The sequence below is a fragment of the Charadrius vociferus genome, unplaced genomic scaffold (assembly GCF_000708025.1).
Source record: "Charadrius vociferus isolate BGI_N301 unplaced genomic scaffold, ASM70802v2 scaffold473, whole genome shotgun sequence".
NCBI lineage: Eukaryota > Metazoa > Chordata > Aves > Charadriiformes > Charadriidae > Charadrius > Charadrius vociferus.
Window position 1 is genome coordinate 942,012 of NW_009647444.1, and position 22,335 is coordinate 964,346.

Here is a 22,335-nt window from a genome sequence, read left to right on the forward strand (position 1 = left end):
CCGCGTCCTGCCCTTCGCCGCCGGCGATGTGCCGTTTGGTACCGCGGTGCCGGAGCTGGTCCGGGGATGGGGCCTCTCCAGGGCTGCTCCGGCAGCAGCCGGTGCTTGTCTGCGCTGGGCTGAATGGGATTTCTCCTTGAACGCAGCCCTGCAGGCGTGTTTTTGGGAGCCCACCTTCGGCTTGGCTCCCACTGAGCATCATGCCCCCGTACCCCGGCGCTTGGCAGCTGTCTTCATTGCCTTCTGTCCCTTTAGCTTGGCGTTTGGCAGCTCCTTTTGTCGCCGGGATCGCATCAGGGTGGGCTGGCAAGCCATGGGCAGCCAGCTCTTCCTCCCGTCACGCCTGGGTGTCCATCCAGAGCTGGCCCTGCATGGGGACAGGTCAGACTCCATCATCCGGGTGAGCTGGGTTGACACCACCAGCATCGCTGGGCACCGGCCACTGAGCCCGTTCGGCTTTCCCAGGCACCGCCTTCATTTAAGGAGAATAATCTCGTGTTTGGGGAAGATGCTTAATTGTGCCAGCTCTGCCTCCCGTCACGCCTGGGTGTCCATCCAGAGCTGGCCCTGCATGGGGACAGGTCAGACTCCATCATCCGGGTGAGCTGGGTTGACACCACCAGCATCGCTGGGCACCGGCCACTGAGCCCGTTCGGCTTTCCCAGGCACCGCCTTCATTTAAGGAGAATAATCTCGTGTTTGGGGAAGATGCTTAATTGTTCTGGCTTCACCAAAGAACGGGTGAAGTGTGGCAGGGGCAGCACAGGTCACCTTGTCACCCAGCCCTGCTTCCCTGGGGTGGCCCTGGTGTGAGAATGAGAGCACTCTGTCCAGAGGTAGTCCTTAGTCCTTCTTTTGTTGTGGGTGGTTTACTCTTTTTTTTTAACAATTATGATAATTTTTTACAATTAAATGTCAATTCGAGTGTTGACTTTAAAGGAATCATTTGTTCAGAAGTACTGACAGACCATCAGAGGTTACCGGGCCAGGTTGTGTCATCTGAAACCACACAGTACAGTCTGTTTAACGCTTTACTGACCTGTCCTTCTGCTTAGATTTTTTTCCCCTCCAAGAGCTGCAGATACACTTCTCCTGTGTTGTCTCTCACATCTTCTCTGCTTTTATAAATGTGCATAAAAATATGGCCAAAGGTGTATGACAGCACGGCAGCTATGAATGCTGTGTTTGCATCAGCCCAAGTGGAGACAAATAAAAAAATTTAGCAGGGCAGACTCTGATCATGCACTGTTTTTCTTGACAGCTGGTTGGTTTTTACTTGGTATTAGTAGGTTTCGCTGCTGCTCTTTTGTTAAGAATAATTCAGAGCTTCCTTGTTATCAAGGCCACGGCTGGAATAGCCTGTGTTTGCCCATCTGGAAAACAGTGAAGACAAAAGCTAGTGTGACTGAAACAGCAGACGTCACAGGGCTGTACGATGCTAAAATGTACTACAAAAAAACCCCAAATCTCTACTTAGTCCAGGGGAAAAAAAACAACAAAATGAAAACCAAAGCGATTTTAACAAGCCTGCTTGTTAATGTAAATACTTTGCTTTTTCTTCATCGCTTTCATTAAAACTGTTTCCCTTTTTAACGTTTGTAAACCCTAATGCTGTGCTTGGAGGAGGGATGTGAGGGGATTTTGCTGGGTCAGCAGACCCGTCCCAGTGAGACTGGTCAAGGAGGAAGGGAAGAAGTAGAAGGAAACTGAGTACAGTCACACGGCACAGATAACCCCTCAGAACTAAGGAAACCCCACATTTCTTGCCTGAAGTGCTGTGGGGGTGGTTTTGTGCTGTTTTCTTTTTTGAGTGCAGCTGAACCAGCAGGCAGGGGGTGTCCTGGCAGAGCAGGCTGCTGGGCACGGACCCCTTCCCATTCAGTTATCAGGTAACTTAAAAAAAAAAATTAAAAAAAATTCTAGGCCTTCCTTTCTGAATCCTGTCCATGTGGGACTGTGGATAGGAATTTGGGGCTACTCACTGTCCGTTGCCTAAACACCTTGGGCTGATGGCTGGTAAATCCTGCCTCCTGGTTGGGGACAGCGATGGCTGATGATTCATTTCTGTCCCTTCGCAGTGCTGTGGGATGGGTCTGTCCCTCAGCAGCTGGGAAGCAAAGGTGATGATAGTCTTACCAGGACAGAGTGTGAGATCTCTTCATCAAGGGTAAAGGGTTAATTGTGATGATTGTTCCAATTGGACCTGTTATCTGTCCAGAGGTCCTGTCATCCACCTTACCCTTTTCATGGGTGAGGCACCCTCTTAGTTAAACCTTTGGCCAAACTGTTCCAAGCTATTGACTCACTGCACTGAGTACAGACCTCTGGTGACTTTACAGATGTATATATTGTCTGCGTGTTTGCTGATTAATTAATGAATAAACTCCAACATAAGATTTAAAGCAAATCAGTCCCCTGTTTTGCTCAGACTTGTAGACATGTCAAACACCTGCTGTCTCCAGCTGGCAGGCTCTTCAGCCTGACGCGGTGATGGAAACGGCCGAACAAAAGACTTGGGTGCAGCACAGTCTGGATACAAACACATGTACCAATGTGAATTATGCAGTGCTCGTGCAGGCTACCGAGAAAAGAAATGCAGTTCCCCATTGCGGGAAACGTGGGGTCTGCTGGGCTTTACGTGATCTGCCATAAACACATAGTCCACACTTAGACTCAAAAACCTGAGACTGCCTGAAGCTGGCTTTTATTTTTTGTTTGCCAAGTAATAGGGGGGAAAAGTGAGTGTGACTTTTTACGTGGAGTTCTGCAGGACCATCAGTTCACGTTCTGGGTGAAGCCGTGTGTTTTTGAGTTGTCTGCAATACGGGGAGCACGTATGTTCTTCTTTTCTTGGTTGCTGGCAGTGTTCTTGTTGAAAGTATCCAGCCAGTTAAACTTGTCTCAGCCTACCTGCTGGGTAGTAAAATATTAGGAGTGTTCCAGCAGAGTCTCTAGAAGCTAAAAAAGAAAAAGCCCACTTGGTGTCACTTTATTATGTCAAAACCACAAACTAGGGATCCATTGTCTACTAAGTGCTACTTCAGTGACTTCTATTTGGAGATTTTTGGATGTCTTTTGACTTCTTTGTAGCCCTTTTACTGGTAGATTAATTCACCATAATCATAGTCATAGCAAATTAGTATGTGAACCGGAGTGCAAATTTTTTAAACAAGTTATTCGAGTACCATGGAATTATAAATGCATAATATTACATGCTTCCAGTGGTATATGTCTAGCTGGTAGGTGTGCTGTTTTAATTAAATGTATTGGTTGTTTTGCAAATGGCACGTACTCCTTTCCATTTCCCAGTTTCAAGCCTGTCCGCTCCATCCTGTCTGTGGCGATGGTCAGTGATGGCGAGCGGTGAATCACTGTGAGTGTGACCTGGCTGTGATGTGCTGCAGGGAGCAGTTTTAAGGCAGCCACGTCTTTACTCCAGACTTGTTTACTGGTGTTTTTCTACCCAGCAGTCTCAAAGCTCGCTGTGACCTAGGCCCTTCCTTAGAGGAGAATTGCTGTTGATCTGGATGAAGTGTCATTTAATCCCCTTCCCTCGGTGATTCCCACGTGTGGCGTGCACGAGTGGTGCCGGTGCCCGGTGCTTTCTCAAGGAGATGAGTGAAAGCTCAGGGGAACCCTGCTCGTGGGTGCCCACTCGCTATCCTGGAGAGGAGAGGCGAGTCCCCCCTTCCTGTGGGAGAAGCCGTGGCACGGAGATCTGCCAGGGATTGTCCCTGCTGGGGAATCAACACAGCTCGGGAGCATGGCCCCCAAGCTGAAACTGCCACTTCTGAGCTCCCAGATGGGGAGGCAAGGGCAGTGGGGACCCACGGCAGGGGTGCTTGGGCCTTGGTGAAGAAATTCATCTGCTTCTGAGCTGCCGCTCCTCTGCAGGAGTCTGCCGACTTCAGCTTCCCTTCACGTTTCTAAAGAAAAACTGAAGTTGCCTTCCCATTCCCTTCCCTTCCCCAACCCAGGGAGAGGCTGGAAGCGCAGCCAGGGCTGCGGGGTAAGTGCTTTCCCAGGCAGCAGGGCTTCCCCGCCTCTTGCTCCTCTGCAGGGAGAAGCAGGAGGGAGTACTGTACCCGGCGCAGTTGTTCAGGGGCCAGCACTGGAAACCGTCCCTGGAAAGCCCTGCCACTGTTGGGTTGGCGGTGGGGCAGAGCCAGGAGCAGCTCCCGCACGGGTTAGCTCAGACTGGAGAGCGGGGCTGAAGGAGGGCTTCCAGCAGCAGCCACGGCTCGTGTTGCTCCAAAGCATGTTCATTGAAGGAGGCTCTTCTGGGGGCTGCAGAAAGCCCCTGCCCGGCTTACACGCACAGAAAGGCACGTGCGCGTGGTTTTAGTCATGCTGTCCTGCTCTGCAGAGGAGGGAGGCAGTAAGGGGAAACTTCTGCTCCCCTTTGTTTGCTATGTGCCTCAGTTTCCCCTTCTGCAGAGCAGGTAGTGCTTCAGGGCTTTGTCTGAAGTGGGGGGCTGTTGCCCAAATGAGGGGTGCACTTTGGTGCCTCAAACTTCTCTTGCCTTTCAAAGGATTAAGAGAAACTGGTTCCACCCCACCTACCCGCCTCTGACACGTTACCTGATGAAATAAATAAAATAAAATACCATGGGTAAAACACTCCCGAGTGTTTCGCAGCTTCCCATGTTCTGATGTGGGTCTTTGGGCAATTACAGTCACAAGTTGCTGCCTTTAAGTGTGTTTTTTTTCTCTTGCTACTGACAAACCCCTGACAATTGACTATACGTGGGATGCTGTAGGATGACTAAGTATAAGGTTGTGCCAAATGAGAAATTAAACTGACTAAAGCAGAAAAAAATATTGTTCATTTGTAATAATCATGGGCATGAAAGTCAGTGATAGCGAATAAGTTACTTTTAGACAGAAATGTGAGTTATTTTTGTTGCAAAGTTGGCTGCATCCCTTCTTTTCCATGCCAGGAATATGCAGAGTCGCAGGCAAGTGCCAAGTGATGGTGCTGGTCCCATACATTGTACTGGCAGTTCTGAAGCCCGCTGTGGCCAGGACCTGGCTGGGGAGGGAGAGGGGCTGGGAGGTTAGCCTTCCTCCCCAAGGCTGGGGTGGCGGCCGGCATCTTCACCTGCGGCGCGGTTCCTTGGCACTCTGTAGCCCGGTGCTGCTTCAGGGCTGCTTCGCTCACCCCTGGAAGCCGAGCTCGGCACTCCTCTCTGGTCCCCACAGAAACTGTGAGGTCTGCTTTGCTTAGAGCATGGTGGGCTGGCATCCATCCCCTTGGGCTGGCCAGGGTTTGGCGTGGGCACTGGGGATCTGTCCCCAGCAGCAGCTTCTTTGTGTCTCGGAGCTCGCAACCCCTGTGCCGTGGTGCCCAGCACTGGTGTCACAGACAAGACTTGCCCCAGGCTGCGTGCCTGAGGCCGTAAGTAGGGATGTCAGAAGCAGGTAACTGTGTAGCATCATCGTTGTTGTAAAAATGGCTTCTTCACAGCATTTTCTTTCTGTGGCTCAATACATTGGTGTTTTTGTAATCTCTCCTGCTCGCTGCGCTCTGCTATGTGTGTGGTAATGCAAAACTATGTATTTCCCCCTGTTCTTTGATCTTCTCTTGCAATTATATATCAAATGGAGTTTGAGAAATGTCAAGTTGAGGCTCTTTTTATTAATATACAAGTGCTGCAATGGTGTAAACTGTCCTTTGAAGCTGGAAGAGCTTTGAGTTCTCATGCAAATGTTGTATACATGGTTTTGAACTTTATTTCTGTAGTGCATAAAAGTTTTGCAGATTGCTTCTGACTTTGCATGTCAGTTATCCAGCCTCCCCAGGCAGTGCAAGCGTTTTATCCCGGAAGGCTAATGTTATAAAGGAATGTGTAGAGGCGTCTATGCCTGCGAAGCACACAGCAGTCTGTAACAAAAGGGGCTGGGTGGGCTTTTTCCCTAGCATGGGTGAGAATAGGGGACCCAAGGAAGGTCCTGACATCATGCTCTTCCCTGCAGGTCTGGCACCGCGGTGCTGTGTGTGGGAATTTGCTTGTCGGCTCAGGGGACTCTGAAGCCTCAGCGTGGCAGACCTGTTCTGGACAAGTTTCTGTGCTGTTGTTAGAGGTGGTGCTTGAGGGTTTAGTTCTTTGGAGTGTAGAAAGGAGAATGTTGACAGAACATGGTATATTAATGAGATTAAAGCAGCCTTGGAGTGGTCGGTCTGCCCAGTTGCTGCAGAAAGCCTGTGTGCTGGTTCATGTCTGTAGAGACAAAGGCTTGAATCTGTTACTACAGTATGTTACACCCAGATATTGGTTTTTGCCTATGTCCGAACAAACCTAAAGCTCCTCTGGAAAAGGAGGAAGAAGAACGAGTCTGTCCCACGCGTGCCCTTCTGCTGGCACAAGAAAGGCTGCAGCTCTCCAGGCAAACATTAGCTCTGCACTCCAGGCAGAGCTTGGCATTGAGGCGTCTGCATTAAAAATATCCTGTCCCACAAAGACAGCTTAGTTGTGAGCCAGCATATGGCACAGTAATGAAGATGTGCATAGAAATTCTCCGTGTGGATGCACAGAGGCCTTCTGTCTCATGGAAAGCCGTTCATTAAACTGCCCAGTATAGCCAGGGGAATCTGGAGTCCAAACAAGACTTGTATAAGCAGTTTCTCTGATGCCACTGGCTGGGCAAGTGTGAAGAGGTTGCTCGTGTGCCCAGGTTGGTAATGGAGCTGCCACTGAGCAGATCTGACTTACTGAAAGTTGGTCTATCCTCTTCTTTCTCCTCCGGTTGTATCCTGCACTCTCCTGATGCTGTGCCACAGCAACAGTCGGTACCTGAGCCTTGGCTTCAATGGATGCAGGATCAGACACTGTACCAGTAGGCACAACTCTCAGAACAAATTGGCCCTGGCTGGGTATAATCAGCTAGGTATAATCTTGGTGACCTCATTAGCTTGGCTGGTCTGCTGTCCCTGCATTTGGACGTGGCATTTATCATTACACCAGCTTAGGGGGAACCTGAGCCTGGACCCGCAGACGGAGCAAGGGACTGAACACTCCTGCCTGGTGCAGGGCTGAGCTCAGCTGGGTGTCAGCCCCACTGCCTTGTCAGTCACCTTCCAAATGAAGGATGTTGGGGAAAGCATCGCAGAGAAGAAACACAGATGCAGATCTGTTGCTTGTTCCCTGACTCTTTCTCACTGAAGTATCATTAAAGTCTTTTGTTTCACTGTGGATCTGGTTTTCCACCCGTGCTGGTGGGGCTGGAAGGAGCTGCCGTGGGCTGACTCTCCAGAAGGGGGTGGCTCACTGCTGAAGGGGTACCTTCCCCCTTGCTCCTGGAGCACATTACACCATTGCAGCAAGTGTTAAGCTGTTTCTGGACTTCAGTAGGGGAAAAATGACTTGCTGGAAAATACATCACTGCCATCTAGCCATAATGTATTCTCCTTGTACTTGTCTGCTCCTTGCTGGTCTTCTCCGTCCTCACTGGGGGTTTCATCCAGTAAGAGCTCCAGTTACTGCTGTTAACTTTTAAAATTTTCTCCTAACTTCTCAGCTTGAGTTGTCTGAAGAGACATCAGACCTATATCCAGCTTAAAAACAATTGATTGCTTTAGGTGATGTTGTGCACACCTAGGTACCTCCTAGATCTAAACCAATTATGCTCAGTTAAAGACATTGAGGACATGCTAATTTAACCAGGAACCGTGATCCGCTGCAAAAGAGAAGCATGTAGTAACAGAATGCAAATGTCTTCTTGAGGATTTTGAGACCTATGTGCTCCTGAGTATCACTGTGCTGCAGCACTGCCGGCTGTGGTTCGAACCATCTCATGGCAAGGGTGATAGCAGGAACACCTGGAAGCTGTTCATACAGAGACCTTGGGAGGCCTTGAGCAGATAAACTCTGTGTGTGTGTATATCTGTATGTGGGAGAGACCACAGTATTCTGCAGTACTGGTAACACACAATACCATTTACAGAAGTGATACTGGAAGTACTCTGGCATCATTGATCTAATAGGATGTGAATAACAGTATCGACCAAATGTGATTCTTTCCACTGAATAAAATCATATAACTTTTTTTCTTCTGTGGGCATGTGTCTCTGCCTTTGAGTGGAGTGGGAATTCAGATTCCCCGTCCCCTGCAGCAGCTCCGAAGCAGTGCTCAACTTGCAAAAAAAGTTTCTTTGTATGTCAACGCAGTGGACTTCAGCTCCCGTGCCACCAGGACTGGTGTCTCTGGCAAGCATCTGCATTCTGTGGGCATCCTCAGGACAGGTAGGACGAGGGGAGTCTCTTTGCAGCCAGCAGGCGATGAAGCAGTTCATTTTCCTGGGCTGTAGGCACCGTGCACAGAATCTAGGGCCCCAAGTTGGTGCAAATCTAAAACAGATGTGCTTTAACCAGAAACTAAAAAACAATAGCAAAAAAAAAAAAGAACAAAAAAAGCCAACTCTCTCCGCAACCGCCAAAGCTGTATCTTCAGTTGCAGGCAGGAAAGATGAGGAGCATGCACGGTATCTGCCCACTCCGGTTGCAAGGCGTATCTTACCCCGTGTTTCAGGGCTCGTTGATGTGTGTTTGTTAGATTTCGCTCCAGGGCAGAGCGATTTGCTCACCCGGTGCGTGGGTGCTGTCGTGTTCGCTTTGCCATGTGGCTGACGCACCCGCACCAGGCTGGGTGGCTGCACAGCGGTGGTTCCCACGTGAGCTGCGTGGTGCCGGGCTCTGCGGGGAGCGCCGGGGCGGCCTCGCTCCCCTCCCTGCCTGAGCCAGGTCTGCCCCCCCCACTGGGTCGCTGGGGATCCCAGCCTCCTCCCCAGGAACTGCTGGCTTCTGCTGATTACAGCTGCTCTGTCCGTGTCCTTGTCACCCGCACGAGAGGTGCTCAGGCCTTGGTTTGCTGATAGGAAGCCCAGGGCAGAAACATCAGCTGGGGTCACTTGCCGCCCCCCCGGCCCCTGCTGCAGCAGCACCGCACGCCACCCCTCTCCCTGCCAGCACAGGGGTGGGTGAACAGGCTGTGAACCAGCCCTGGTCTGCCTTAAAACAAACCAATGTGCAATATTTTGTGATGGCTTTTTCCAGCCCGAACAGCGCCCCGATACTCTTCCTGAGAACTTTCCTGCATACGTGGGCACAAAGGTCCAGGGCAAGAAGTTAAGTTGTTTTCATGTGTTTAAGTATACTTTTTCTTCTGTCACACATAAGACATACAGAGAGCTTTTCATCCATCCTCTGTTGCCTTTCCGGGCTCCTTCCCTGGGAGGATGTGGGTGTTATCCATGTTTTGTAATGTGTCTGACAGCCCACGGGCTCACAGCAGCGCTGCTGCTGACCAGAGTTTCCTCTTGAGTCACCGTGTGAAGACTCAGCTTTTCTGGCTTTTTTTTCTTGAAAATTTTTGGAATATTTTATTTATTCATTCTGTTGGTAGCACACTGGTAACTACACATGTGGCATCCCACGTTCGCCCACAAGCTTTTCATGGGTGGCTTCTGTCCCGCTGTGTGCCAGCCCAGCTTTGGGAAGCGGCAACAGCACCCAGCTGGTTCCGCAGCCAGAAACTGCCCCGTGGCATGGTCCTGGCTGCACTGCTCCTTGGCCTTGTGCTGCATTGTACCTACCTAAAGAACATGGCTCTAGGACCGATCTCTGGCTGCCCGGCCATGGATCTGGTCTGCAAGGAGGAGCTGGAGTGTCAAGATTGCCCGTTGCTCCAGAGGGGAAAGGTATGAGAGCATGCCATGGATGCTGGGCTGCGGCACCGCGCACTGCCGAAGCGGTGCCTTCGCTGCCAGGAGCACTGCCCTTCAGCATGGCCTTTGAGATGTACAGAGTTTCTATGCAGTTTGAAGAACTGTGAGGTTTGCAGGCAAAAAGGACAAACTTCTATCTTGCAATCAAGCAGTGCTATTTTACAGACGTTGAACACGCCAAAATGAAAGCTCCTTTGAAACTGCTAGTGAAATTTAGCAGGCAGCAGTTATTTTTCTTACTAAGCATTAAATCAGTGTTTCAAAAGTGTAAACCTTTTATTTGGGTTTCTGCTATGTATGCAGAGAAAAGCTTTTGGAAATGTCTTATTTTTGTTTTGGTGATGGTGAACTTTTCCTCATTGGCTTTTGTTTTGCCTTGCAGACTCCTCACCGCTTTCGGCTGAGCTCCTCCTTTAGGAGTGGCGATCCCCAGGTCGTGTTGGCTTTTCCTTTCTGGGGAACGTTCGAAAACTGCCTTCGTGGCTGGTGTCGGTTTTTGTCACCGAATTCTCCATGCAGGTGAATGTGCAGTCACGAGTTGTTCAAATGACGATAAGAGCAGCTGAATAGCCTGTGGTACAGTTTATAAATATAAGTAAAGCCCACAATTCACGTTACTTTCTGCAGTCTGTTCTCTCTCCTTTTTTTATCCTGTTCCTCCAGCCAAGGCTGATTATGAAGTGCTGAGGCTAGATATTTTTAAAACAAGAGTAATATTATTTATGTTACTAAACCTCTTAGCTGTGAAAATGGAGAACAAGGGACACGACCTGTTCCTGTGCCATCAAATGATGAACTGGGGACCTGCAGGGCATTGGGGTACCCTCTGTGGTGGAGGCACAGAGCTGGACTGGCGAATCCTCGTGGGGTCTGGGGCTTGCAGAGGTGCCCAGAGGTGGGGTAGCTCTCGCCGAAGCCCACCTAATGGTGCTCTGCAGGGTGGGTGGGTTTGGGCTGTCCTGGGCTGGTCAGGGGAAGGTGCCCAGGGGGCTCCCAGGTGATGCTGGCTGGCACAGGACCCGCCGTGTCCACACTGGCAGCAGCTCCCAGCCCTGCAGCAGGAGGGATGTGTGTTCCTCCCCGCGCTGAACTGCTTCGGATCGTTTGTAAGCTGCTCGCAAGTCTTCCCCTTGTGCCATGTGTGACTCATCTGGCCTCCTGCCTGGCCCTCTCTGCGCCCTTATCGAAGGAAACTCTGAAATCATCGTGTGCCGGAGGAGCGAGCCGCTGGCTCCGCTCGCTCGCTGAAGCCGCCTGCAAAAGCGCTTGGTTCTAACTCGCCTTGCCCCTGCCTGGGAAGGGTGGCTGCTGGAAAGCTGAAATGAGATGCATCTGATGGCTCTGCAGATCATAAGATATCTCTGTGGGGACTGCTAATGCTCTGCCCCGGATAAGAGTCTGTTGTTTTCATGTTTGTTTTCCCTGTGTTCGTACTGCTTGTACAGCAGGGAGCCGCGGCTCTTGGAGCACACCCTCTCCTGCTGCTTACGCCAAAGCAGCCGTGCCAAAAGCTTGCTTCGCTGCTCTCGGAGCCAGGGAGCTCCGGGCAGCCTGAAGCGCCGCAAGGATTTGTGCAGCTCTGCCCTGTCCTTACTGACCAGACATTTTCCATGAGGTTCTCCTGATGCCCCGAGGACGTGGTCTGCTCAGGCCCTCCTGGACAGCTTGCTACAACTGAGAGAAGAGAAAACTCATTTGCTTTCCATGGCTCAGCTTTTTATTTATTTATTTATTTATTTATTATTTCTCAAAGAGTCTGTCCTTTATTCAGCAACCCTAAACCTTGTCTCCATGGGTTGGGGAAGGCTGTTAGAAAAGGCAACTGGCCTTCATGGAATGGTGATATAAATAGGTATATAAATAGGTGCAGCAGACAGAGCCGCCTGCTACCCTCACCATACTTCCATCTGCCTCCTGTTTGAATTACAGCCCCGGTCCCCGCAGTGATGCCCAGCTGCCGCAGGCTGGCTCACCTGGCACTGCCATCCCTGCCTCCGCTGGCACCAGCGCCGCGCTCTGCCGCAGGGCCCAGGTATCTGGCAGCCTCTGCACTTGAAGTTTGGTAGGAAGGCATCCCCATGCCGCTGCCCTCGGAGCCCTCCAGTAACAAGTCTGGGAGCTGCTGACTGCCCCAGCACAGGAACGCTGGCACTGCCTTCCTCTGCGGCGCTGGTGCCAGCGGAGGCAGGGAACCGGGCAGCGTTCCCCGCACACTACGGCTCTCAGCAGGCTCTCCTGCGTTCACTCAAGTTTAGTACACTCCAGGGTGGTGCTGAGCAATTCACTGTTGTAGTGAAAGTTGGATTTGGACACTAGGTGGTCTGAAATTCATGTAGGTGGAGCAGCAGCCAGCCCCCGCAGTTGGGATTTGGTCCACGGTGGACCAAAGGGCTGCGACGGCATTTTCTCCTCGGTGAGTCTTCTATCTGTATCTGCAACCCTGTGAGCATTTGTCCAAAAAATAGTTATTATTCTTGTTGGAGCTCAACTGAGTAATGAAACGGAGTCTTTTATTGGAAACGTGCTCCACGGCACTCATTTGTGAGTGAGTTCCCGTTTCTATCAGCGAGGCGCGGAGCTCGACCATGGGCTGTGTCACCCATGTCCTGGAGCTTTGCCGAGCCTGGTGTTGAAAGGTGTCGCTTCCTGGCACCCTTGGGTGTTGTGTTCATGTGGTCTTCATGACACTTGTTTTCCTCTGCATCACCTTAACTTAACTGAAATACAAAAAATAGTGATTTCGTAATGGTCAAGCTTTGCTGGGAGCTGAATCGCGAACAAAGGAATTCCTGTTGTGAGAGTTTGGGGTGAAATAATGTATGAGACGGGCTGACCGCTGCCGGCAGAGGGGTGTTTGCCAGCCCCTTCAGTCTTCTGGTGCAGTGGGAGCTCTTAGTGCAACTTATCTGTAAACCTGGGGTTAAAACTGATGGAGAAAACTTGGTCATTTCTCCACTGACATACTGGATGGATGTCATGACATATAAGATTGAGACAAATTATAGTTGCACTATTTCTTAATGCGCATTTCAACATTTCTGATGATTTCTAAGGCAGCTAATCTTTTTTTAACTTCATTTCAGTTAGCCACGTGTTCTGGGCTGTCTGCCTCATGTCTTTTTCCAGTTTCCCTGAAGGAACTCCTCCAGCTTTGCAGGGCTGTGAGATCGGTTCAAAAGGCCAGAAAAACGCCAGAGGTGAAAAATTCTCCTTTGAGGAGTTCAGACATTCAAAGTATAGTTTTGCCTCTTGCTCGTCATGAGGAGCATTAAATGAAGTGCTGGTGCCAGTGGTGGTTTTGTCGTGCATCTGTTGGTGGGGTGAGCATGCAGGTATCTGTGTGCCCCCTGTCCCCGCCTGGCTGGGATGGAGGCTGTGCTGAAGGTCCTGTGCTTCAAGGGGATTTAAGATCATGGCTGTCCTGGTATTTCAGAAGCAAAAATCATAAAAAATAAATCTGTACACTGTCCTTTATAAAAACATTAAAATACAGTCTCAAGTACCGTTCTCCAGGAAACCAGTAGAAGCCAGTAGGTATCACTAGGGGAACGATCTGCTCTGTGTCTTTTCTTCAACATGTGGCGTTGCTGCATGCTGTTCTTTGTGATCAACGGTATCTATCACTATGAAGGTCTAGGGAAGAAAAGTTACGCAAGATAATTAATGTGCACTTAATCAGAGGTAGGAGAAGAGTGCATCATTCTCCCCAGAAGCTGTAACCTGCATCACTCACTTCCGGTTTTCTCCAAAACAGACCAATATACCCCAAAACTTTGTTGTCCTTCCAACCTTGCTTGTTTGCTTTTTGTTTTAGTTGTTTTTTTGAGCCGATGTGTTACCGAACTTCTGAGCTGTTGAGGAGACCTGCAGTCTCCTTCTGCTCGTGGCAGCCAGAAAAGCCTCTGTGTGTGTGTAACTTCCTTGATCTTCGATCCAGCGTAGTAAGAGTTGCCAGCTTTTGTGAAGTGCGACAGGTATGGTATAGCAGGTTTCCATCAGTCAATAAGGGAGATAAGACAAGTAAGTATAAGGAACATATGATAAATGTCAAGAATTGCTGTGTTGGTCTTTTTTTTTTAATTAAACAGTCAATAAAGAAAATAAGCCTGTTGAGCAAGTTTGTGCACTTACCACAAGGTTGCCCGGGCAAGGAGGAGAAATTATGAGAATGAAAAATTTGACTTAGGACAGGAAGCAGTAACTAGGTGGGGGAGAGTGGGAGGGTGATATGTAAGTTTAGGTAATGGTACAGAGGGCAGATAACCAGTTTGCAATGCAAAAGGCCACTAGGTAGGGAGAGTTACTGAAAAATGTATTTGTACTTGAACCGCAGCCCTGCTCTTCTCCCTAGAGCCTGTGCTGGATCGACTGCAGAAGTGGTGTGGCAGTTTATAAAAGACTCTGTCAATAAAGAACTGATTAGAAAAGATAAATATATAACAGAAGTATTAGACATTCAGTAAATTCCTTTGCAAGAGATTTGTAAAGCACAGCTAAATATAGCAAGTTATTTTTAGTTCATGCTACCCATTTACTTCTGTCAAGTGGAAAACCCTTGTCAGTGCGTGAAAAATGGCCTTTGTAAAACATGTCAGTATTTCTGAATCCCCACAGCATCCAGAAAGCCTTCAGGGACACTCGGGAACAACTTGCCAGGTATAATGCAGAGCACTGTCAACGCTGTACTAGGCTGTTTTTTAATTACCTAACGGTGAGCATCTCTCATTTATGAAGCAACAGGAATGCTGTTTTCCTTACAAGATTCTTGTGTAGATTTGGGACTACCTAGAAGACTGACCGGAAGATTTTTTTTTTCCCTCATCTGAAAAAATCAACATGTTTTTGTGTTCAAGCAGCTGTAGAGTATTTAGGAGTGTTCAGTGAGTCAGGACTCATTACTCACGTTCCTAATGGCACATCTGGGCTCAGTGGGGGTAACTTCATTGATTCAGAGTTAAGGTATTTTGGTGGGACAATGTTTGGGGACTTCATGCAGTTAGTACATGCTGCTTAAATACAACAGCTCGGAGCTGAATCTGGCCCATTGGCCAAACACATTGTGTGTTGGCTTGTAAAGCTTTGCTGCAAGTACAGAGAATCCCCTGGAAGCGGTGGGTCGGGTACCACGTCCAGAACCTCATCTCTGGGTTGGCAGCGTGGATGCATCTCCTTCATGATGCAACCCTCTGGGAAATTCTTCAGTGGGAGTCGCTAACAATGGGCGCATTCTTTTCCCTTCAGGGATCACAGCCCTCTTTTTTGCATGCTGAAGGAAAACCCAGTATTTCCCATGTCCCATTGCTCAGCTCTCCATGAGGAAGTAGAAAATGTTCCGTAGTGACCAAGCATTGAGAAGAAATGTAGGTGCATCCTCAGCTGCTGTGCATCAGGGTCTTGCAACATTCCCTTGAAAAACTGGATTTCCAGAGTTCAGTTCCTAACCCTAAAATTTGTCCTTGGCTTAAAATGCTCTTATTTAAGTACAGAATGAACTTTTATTGTCTTTTGTTTGTTTACTTATTTGAAAGAAAAAAAGCGTGTGGCTGGTTTTGATATTTCTGTTTTCAAGTTGGAGAAGAGGAAAGCAAAATACAAAAATGGAGCTCCTCCTTACATTTGATCTGTTTGTTTGCATTGCTGTAGCTCAAAATCGTTTTGGGTCCTTATTTTTCCAACTTCTAAGTAATATTTTGACAGTTACAAATAGTTTCAAGGATGGATTGTTGAAGCTCTTGGTATGTTGCACTGTGTAGGGCACCTCCGTGCTGGGGTCTGGTGGATGCAGAAGCTTAGGAGCAGCTTGTTTCCCCTGATGGTCTCTGCTGGCTGCTTTTCCTCTAACTGCCTGTGCGTCAGCAGAGGGAGGGAAACCAGTTAAAGTCACTTCTCGCCTTCCAATGCAGGCAGGGTTGTCCCACCTCCTTCCCAGGGACAGGACAGGTTGGGGACACTGCAGGCTGTCTTGGTTCAGCTGTCCGTGCTTTTGCCTCTTTGTATTTAGCCCGATTGGAGACGAGTGAAATTAAGCACTGCTTTACTCTAGAAATGTCACTGGCCGATGATTGCTGTGATGGTAGAGTGAGGGGGTTTGTAGGTTTTATTTTGTTTTCTCCTTAATTTGCGGTGCGCTGTGCAGGGAGCAGTGTGCGACTGAGGATTAGCCACAGACCTGCGGAACCCACTGCCCGTTTGGCCCCTGAACTCCTGGAGGAGCAGTGCTTCTTGCCTGGCTGTTTGCGAGGGAGAAGTAGAAATGGTGCTGGCTTTACCAACTGCTGCGCAGCTAACAAATGTAAAATAATTGGTTTAACGAGGGGATGTTTAGGTATGAATAACCTGTGTGAGGGTCTGGGCAGGCTGGTCCTGGCAGAAGTGAAGCGTATGCTCTGTGACTCCTCTTCTACACAGTAGGAGGTTTTGTGTTGTTTTATAAAGTGTTTATTTCTCAAAATCTTGCTGCTTTCTCTCTGCATCTTTGTGACACCTAGCATCACGTTGTGTCCCTGTGATATTAGATGAGGCAGCCTAAGCATGGCCCTCCTTTTCTGGTGCACAGAGATCCCTTTTTTGTTTGTAGTCTTCGGTTATCTATGGTTGCTGTGAAAGGCTGAAATGAGAATCCTCGCTAGGTCTTTGCTGAACAGGCTGTGGGGCACATCCCTCAATAGCTGCAGTCCCTGGAGGTGTGTTTATACATACATAAATCCAACCAGAAAGTTCTTTGTGTACCTCTTAAAACTGTAGTGAGGCTGTAGCTGGCACTCCATCCCTCCCTCCTGCCAGCCCCAGCTTGGCTGAGGTTATTCTGTGCAGAAAGATGGGACTTTATTTTTACTAGAAGAGTAAATTATTGTGACCGCAGATTGTGAAAGTTGGCATCACGTACTGAACGCTGTAAGGAAGAAGAGTCCTAGAGGATTCCTGATCGAATTCATTTTGGTGCATTTCCAGAGAAATGGGCTGAGCTGTACCAAGAGGCTGCTGGAGGTGGGGAGACTTTGCGTGCTGTTTGCAGTGATACCCGTGGCTCGGAAGCACAGTGTTATTCCTTCAGCGACGGTCCGGCTCTCCGCATGCATTCCTGGTGCTGTGTGCTCAGGACAGACCCTGCAGCCACCTCTCTCCAGCCCGCACCCTCTCCCCGCTGCCAGGATTCGGGTGTGCAAAGCGGGGGGCATTTGGCAGCCATGTGTTTGTATCGGGGGGGGAAAAATCTTCCGAGTATCTGTTAAAATGAGGGAGAATATGGGCTTATCTCTTCCAGTGTGGAGATGTAGCCCTGTTTTTCCACAGCTGATCTCTTCCTGCCCAGCTCCAGCTGCTGACCGCAGTGGCCCCTTCCTGCTGTCGAGCTGCTTTCCTGCGGCTCCGGCTCATCCCTTTCTCCCCAGCCCCCCTTGCCTTCTCCCTGTCCCCTGGTGTCACCATGCCACCATTCGGGAGCTGCTGAGGGAAAGGGTGACTTCCCACCGAGTGTCTCTGAGCAGTTCATGGCTCTGTATCAGGCCCTGGTGCTGTCCTGGCTGCTGGACCCCGCAGGGACATAACCCGCCAGGCATGAGCATCTTCTCTTCCCTCCGTGGCTGGTGCCAGCAGGCACTGCTGCAGCGGGGTCAGCTGCCAGAGTCATCCCTCTGTTAATTTCCCAATAAACACCCCATCGTTATGATAACACCCATAACACCATGGCAGTACCCGATGCTCTCTGTCCCGTGTGTATATATAGGATTTGTCAGAAGCCAGTGTTCAGCCAAGGCTCCGTACGTGTATAAGGACGAGTCACGTTGGTCTGTAGGAGTCTGGTTTCCATTAAATGCTCCTCAGGAGCCACGCCAGGCGTTCGCAGCACTGGCTGTCCCTCCAGCTTGTCCTCTCCTTTCCTAACTCTACGTCTTCCACAGTTGTTTTTTCTATGGTGGGGTCTGCACATGGCACTGGGCGGCTGCCCTGGCCATCCCAGGGATGTCCTTGGTGGTTGTCACCTCGGCGTGGGACAACAGGGATGGCTGCCATCTTCAGCAGGCGTTAGCTCCAGGCAGCAGGGTGGCACGGTGAGGTGAATGCACACAGTCACTGGTCGCAGCCGCGGCTTCCTACTCCTGACTTTGCTGAAGGTGAGGATGAGGATGGCTCCCCAAAATGAAAGAAATTCCTTGTCCCAAGCGAAACCAAACAGGGCTGGACTGATTAAGGGGATCACATTTTTTTTTTTTTCCACTGTTAAGCTAATGTGAGATGTGGTTTATAGCACGTCCACCTGAATTTCCTTCAACTAGAAAACTGGAAAATAAACTTTCAGGCTAGACAACATTTTGAAAGCAAAATGTAACTTAAATCAGCTATACTGTTTCTTTTTTTCTGGTTAAAATTTATTGTGTTTGGCTTTTTCAAACCCTTCTCTGCCATTGCCCTATCCCCTGTTTCTATAAAAACCAAAAGGCAAGCAGCTCGCCAAGGACCGTTTCTCCGATGCTGGGGCTAAACACTGTGCTGACACATGCGATGGAAAAACGGTGCATGCAAACCCTCTGTCCCGCAGGCGCTGTCTGTGGGATTTGTGTGTGCAGCCGTGCTCCTGTCTCACGGGGACACGTGCAGCTGGAGCTGGCCGGTGCCATGTCACCCATGCTTGTGGAGGGGGACAGACGGACACCAGACAGAGGGACAGGCACCAACTGGGGCAGGCAAGGCCGGTGATGGATCCAGTGCTGCGCCGGGGGTGTGGGAGGGTGGGATGTGAGGAGTCGTTTTGGGTGCTGCTGGCTTTCAGAGGGGCTGCGTGGGGACCCGGCGCTGGGTCAGGGTGGGCATTTAAACGGAGTGATTGAAGTTCACCCGCTAATAAACATAGTTGAGGTGCGAGGAGGAGCTGGGCAAGGGCCATCAGCAGCATCCAGGGAAGACGAGGAGTGTTTGCAGGGAGACAAAGATTCCCCTGAGCAACAACTGAATGAGAGCCTCCAGCCCCAGCCTGAAGCGAACGCTGCGGGGACTGAGAGTGAATTATTTGCTGAGGTTTTCCATCAAATCAATGACATCATTCTGTGCTGGAGTTCACCCATTTACACGCTCTCAGCCCCCCGGCAGCTGTGCTTAAATAGCGACATTCAGGCCTGAATCTGCCCATTCAGGAGCAAAGGTTTGACCCGTCGGAGGAAACTGCTGAACGAGGCTTTTGAGGGAAAAGCCGGGACTGTGTGCACTCTGAGGCCACGCTCCTCCCCAGGCTGGGGACCTGTCTGTCCCTGCATGCCGTGGTTGCTCAGGAGCCCTGGGGAGGGCCAGGGGGCTCTGGGGTGCTCCTAGCCTGGGGACAGGGGATGCAGAGCAGTCTGGGGACCTGCCGGGATCCCACGTGAGCCACTTGATTTCTTTTCCCCACGTCCAATTCAGTGTTGTCCAATTTTTCTCTCCCCTTCATAGCGGTGTTTCAGAAGACCCCATGTTTGCCACCGTGGTGATAAGTTCTTTTGTCACTGAGTCTGTGATGGAAAAGAATAAACAAAAATACACCCAGATCGCCATTTTCCTTAGGCTAGAAATACCGGGCGTAGCCTATACTGTGCAGACACAATTCCTCACTAATTCCTCATCTCATTTTTGGCTGTTATTTCCCCCCGGATTTTAACAACTGATGCCAAAAGTGATTGTGCTTGTCTTATTTCTTTAAACCAAGAGACAAATTAAAAAAAAAAAAAACCTGAAACCATGTACACAGAGTTGCTCTGTTACGGCAATCCTTCCCCTGGATTGCCAAAGCAGGGGTTGTGAGCTGGTTGCATGTGAACATCTGTGCCATCGCATCTTCCACACTTGCAGATTCCTGTATTTCAGAAAGCGCCAGGTCCTGTGCACCCCCACAAAGCAATCCAGCCTGCGACAGTGCTTATAGCTGGAACCCAAAATTAGGGAAAATAGCAATGTAAATCAAAGTATAAAATTGTTCCTTTGCTTTTGTTTTATGGTCTACATCCCGTTCCCCAAGGTCAGGCAAGTTCAGCCTCCTCCTGTTTGTATCTCGGGTATTTGCTGCTGAAGAAAGACTAACACCACCGAAAAGCGTCTAAGTTTGTGCGGGAAGATGTGGTTGATGTGAGGCTGTCAAATCCATTGCATCTCCCTCTTGTGCTCTGCCAGTGGGAGAAGGACTTGTTTTTTCCTGCGGTGCAGTGTTACCTGTGGCTGTCACAGCTGTCACTGGGTGGGTGATTTTGGCGCTGGGGTCTGCTGCGTTGTCGCTGCCCGGTCCCGGCTGCAGCTTCTCTGCCAATGTCAGCAGACGCCTTCACAACAAGGGAGCCACTGACGAAGCTGTGAAGCAGCCGCACAGGATGCAAAGACACAAAGGGTCCTTTTGGCTAGAAACTTCTCTGGAAAGTCCAAAAATAATTTGGGCTGAGCTACCAACCGCCATCAGGAAGTGTCTTTGCTTCAAGAGTGAACATTTCTTCACCAGCGGGGCAGGAGCAGGTCCCAGGGCCATCTGCAGACACTCTGACGAGCACAGCTTGAGCCCTCTGGCTCACTGCGTTCGCCTGTAACACTGTCATACTTCTCTGAGGGCCTGTTTGTGTCTGTGACCCCCTAAAGAGGGGCAGTTATTTTGGGTCCTGTCTTTTTCCCCATGTTTATTTTCTGATTCTATGGATTTTTCTCCCATATAATGAAAAAATTACTTTGAACAGCGAGAAGCCGGTCTGACAGCCTCCGTGCTCCGAGGAGCTGTGCTGATGCATGTGTGGCACTGGGGACATCTGCTTCTCTGAAAACGTTCCTGCGGTGGTGGTGAATGCTACATTTGAAGCTGCATGTTTTCCTGCAGGGGAAACGTGTCGGTGTCTCTTTCTGTATGTAGCAGGACCTGAGGCTGTTGATCGGCTGTTTGTACGATTTGGTGCATCCATTAGTATTGCAGAAGCATTTTCAACAACACTGAGAAAGAAAAAGAAGACAAAACAAAGCACATGCTCTCTGCAGCCTCTAATGGATATTAACTTTGCAACACTTTCTGAAGTGCATAAATTCATTATGCCTATGGATTTTTCTAACCACCTCACGATAGTTTTGTTCCATTCAGGCTAAATTTCTAAGACTTGCTGCTTCTGTAGAGCAATTGCAAAAATACACAGCCTTATTGCTCTGTCCTTTTCCAGGTTACTCATCGGCAGTACAGAAATTCTCCCAGACTTTGCAGTCCTTTCAGTTCGACTTTATTGGTGACACCCTAACAGATGATGAAATTAATATTGGTAAGTTTTCTTCTTTTTGATTCAAAATTTCAGTAACTGAGAAAGTCGCTCCTTCTCTAGGAATTTGCCTGCACTAACGTTTTTGAAACAGCGTCAGGAGACACGTTCCTCAGATACCAGTCAGCTATTCCATAGCGTATTTTACAAAGTTGAACTTTCACGGGTAGAGTTTCACATTCCCAATTCAGCGGATAATTTGTGGAGGTTTTCCACGGCTCCAGCTGCGCTCTGTGCTGCCGGGCTCTGGGGAGGATGGCAGTGCAGCACTGGCTTCCCAGCAAGTCCCACTTCCCAGTGCCACAGGTGGAGTGGGAGCATGCGTGGCACTGAGCATTGGCCACGTCTCCTGATCCAGATAGGCGCTGCTCCTGAAGTTGCCTTTGCTCCGCTGAAAATGCCTTACAAAAACGAAGTGGCCCCTGCGCTGCCCCGAAAAAGGGACCAGGCTGCAAACTGCTGGGAAAAATGAATTGCTGGATGTGTGTTGTATGGAAAATAATTGCCAGCCTGTGGCATGAGTGTCATACTACTCCCAGCACATCTGTTTTGGGATTAGCAATCCTGAAGCCATTTTAGGTCCCTGCCAGCCCGGTGCAACTGTGCAGATTACACAGCTGCCAGCTGCACCCAGGGAGCTAAACCGAATGGCCTAAATGTGCTAAACCCCATGCTTTTCAAATTACTCCTGCTTTTGGCTGAGCTAGTGCCGTTGAATGGCTGGTGCAGGGGTGTGGGTGCTGCGGTGGTGGCAGCCGGCAGGAGGGATGGCAGGAGGTCCTCCAGCCCCCCAAGGGGCTGACCCTGCTCCATGGGACAGACCCCTGGGGGTGCCTGCCTGGGCTGAGGGGATGGGGCTGCCTGTGGCAGGGGGCGCAGAGCGTTGGCCAGGCTGCTCCTGGAGGCTGAACATAGGAAAAGAAGAACAAAACCCAAAGCTTTTGTCAGGCTGTTGTTGAAGAGTGGCTGCAAGTGTGACATTGCTGATGTCAGGTCTCTCGGCCACCGCTGAAAGGGGAAGGAAGTAAAGCGTGTTCTTTGGGCTGTTTTATTTAAAGCACTTTAAAGCAAATTGCAGCTTGCCCTTCAAAATCTGATTTCCTTTATGGAAAGTCTCTAGGTGAAACCCGCTGGAAATGAGTCAGCCTCCAAGTCTAATGGCAATAGAGGTACTGCGTTTCAGAACTCATCTGAATAAAGGAGGGTAATGTGTTGCCTTATAAATGCCCCTCTGGGAGCAGAGGGATCTGAAGCAAACAGCTGCCCAAGGGAAGGAGAGTCCCTCCTCTCGGTTGGAAGGGACAAATCTGCAAGGTCCCTTGCCCCGGCACTGTCTCTCCTCCTGCTTCCCTGTCCTGGCCGCGG

At 49.8% G+C, this 22,335-nt stretch overlaps 2 protein-coding genes across 2 annotated transcripts in view; one reads left to right on the plus strand and one right to left on the minus strand.

The window, feature by feature from the left end:
* Positions 1-5,095, minus strand: part of YIPF6 (Yip1 domain family, member 6) — a 9,517-nt gene extending 4,422 nt beyond the window's left edge. The window contains exon 1 of the mRNA XM_009880683.1: positions 4,991-5,095. Within this exon, the coding sequence (XP_009878985.1) occupies positions 4,991-5,095 (105 nt within the window). The remainder of the gene's footprint in view (positions 1-4,990) is intronic.
* Positions 5,096-5,408: 313 nt separating this feature from the next.
* OPHN1 (oligophrenin 1) overlaps positions 5,409-22,335 on the plus strand; it is a 61,544-nt gene continuing 44,617 nt past the window's right edge. Inside the window, exons 1-2 of the mRNA XM_009880684.1 lie at positions 5,409-5,421; positions 20,878-20,973. Of these exons, the coding sequence (XP_009878986.1) occupies positions 5,409-5,421; positions 20,878-20,973 (109 nt within the window). The remainder of the gene's footprint in view (positions 5,422-20,877; positions 20,974-22,335) is intronic.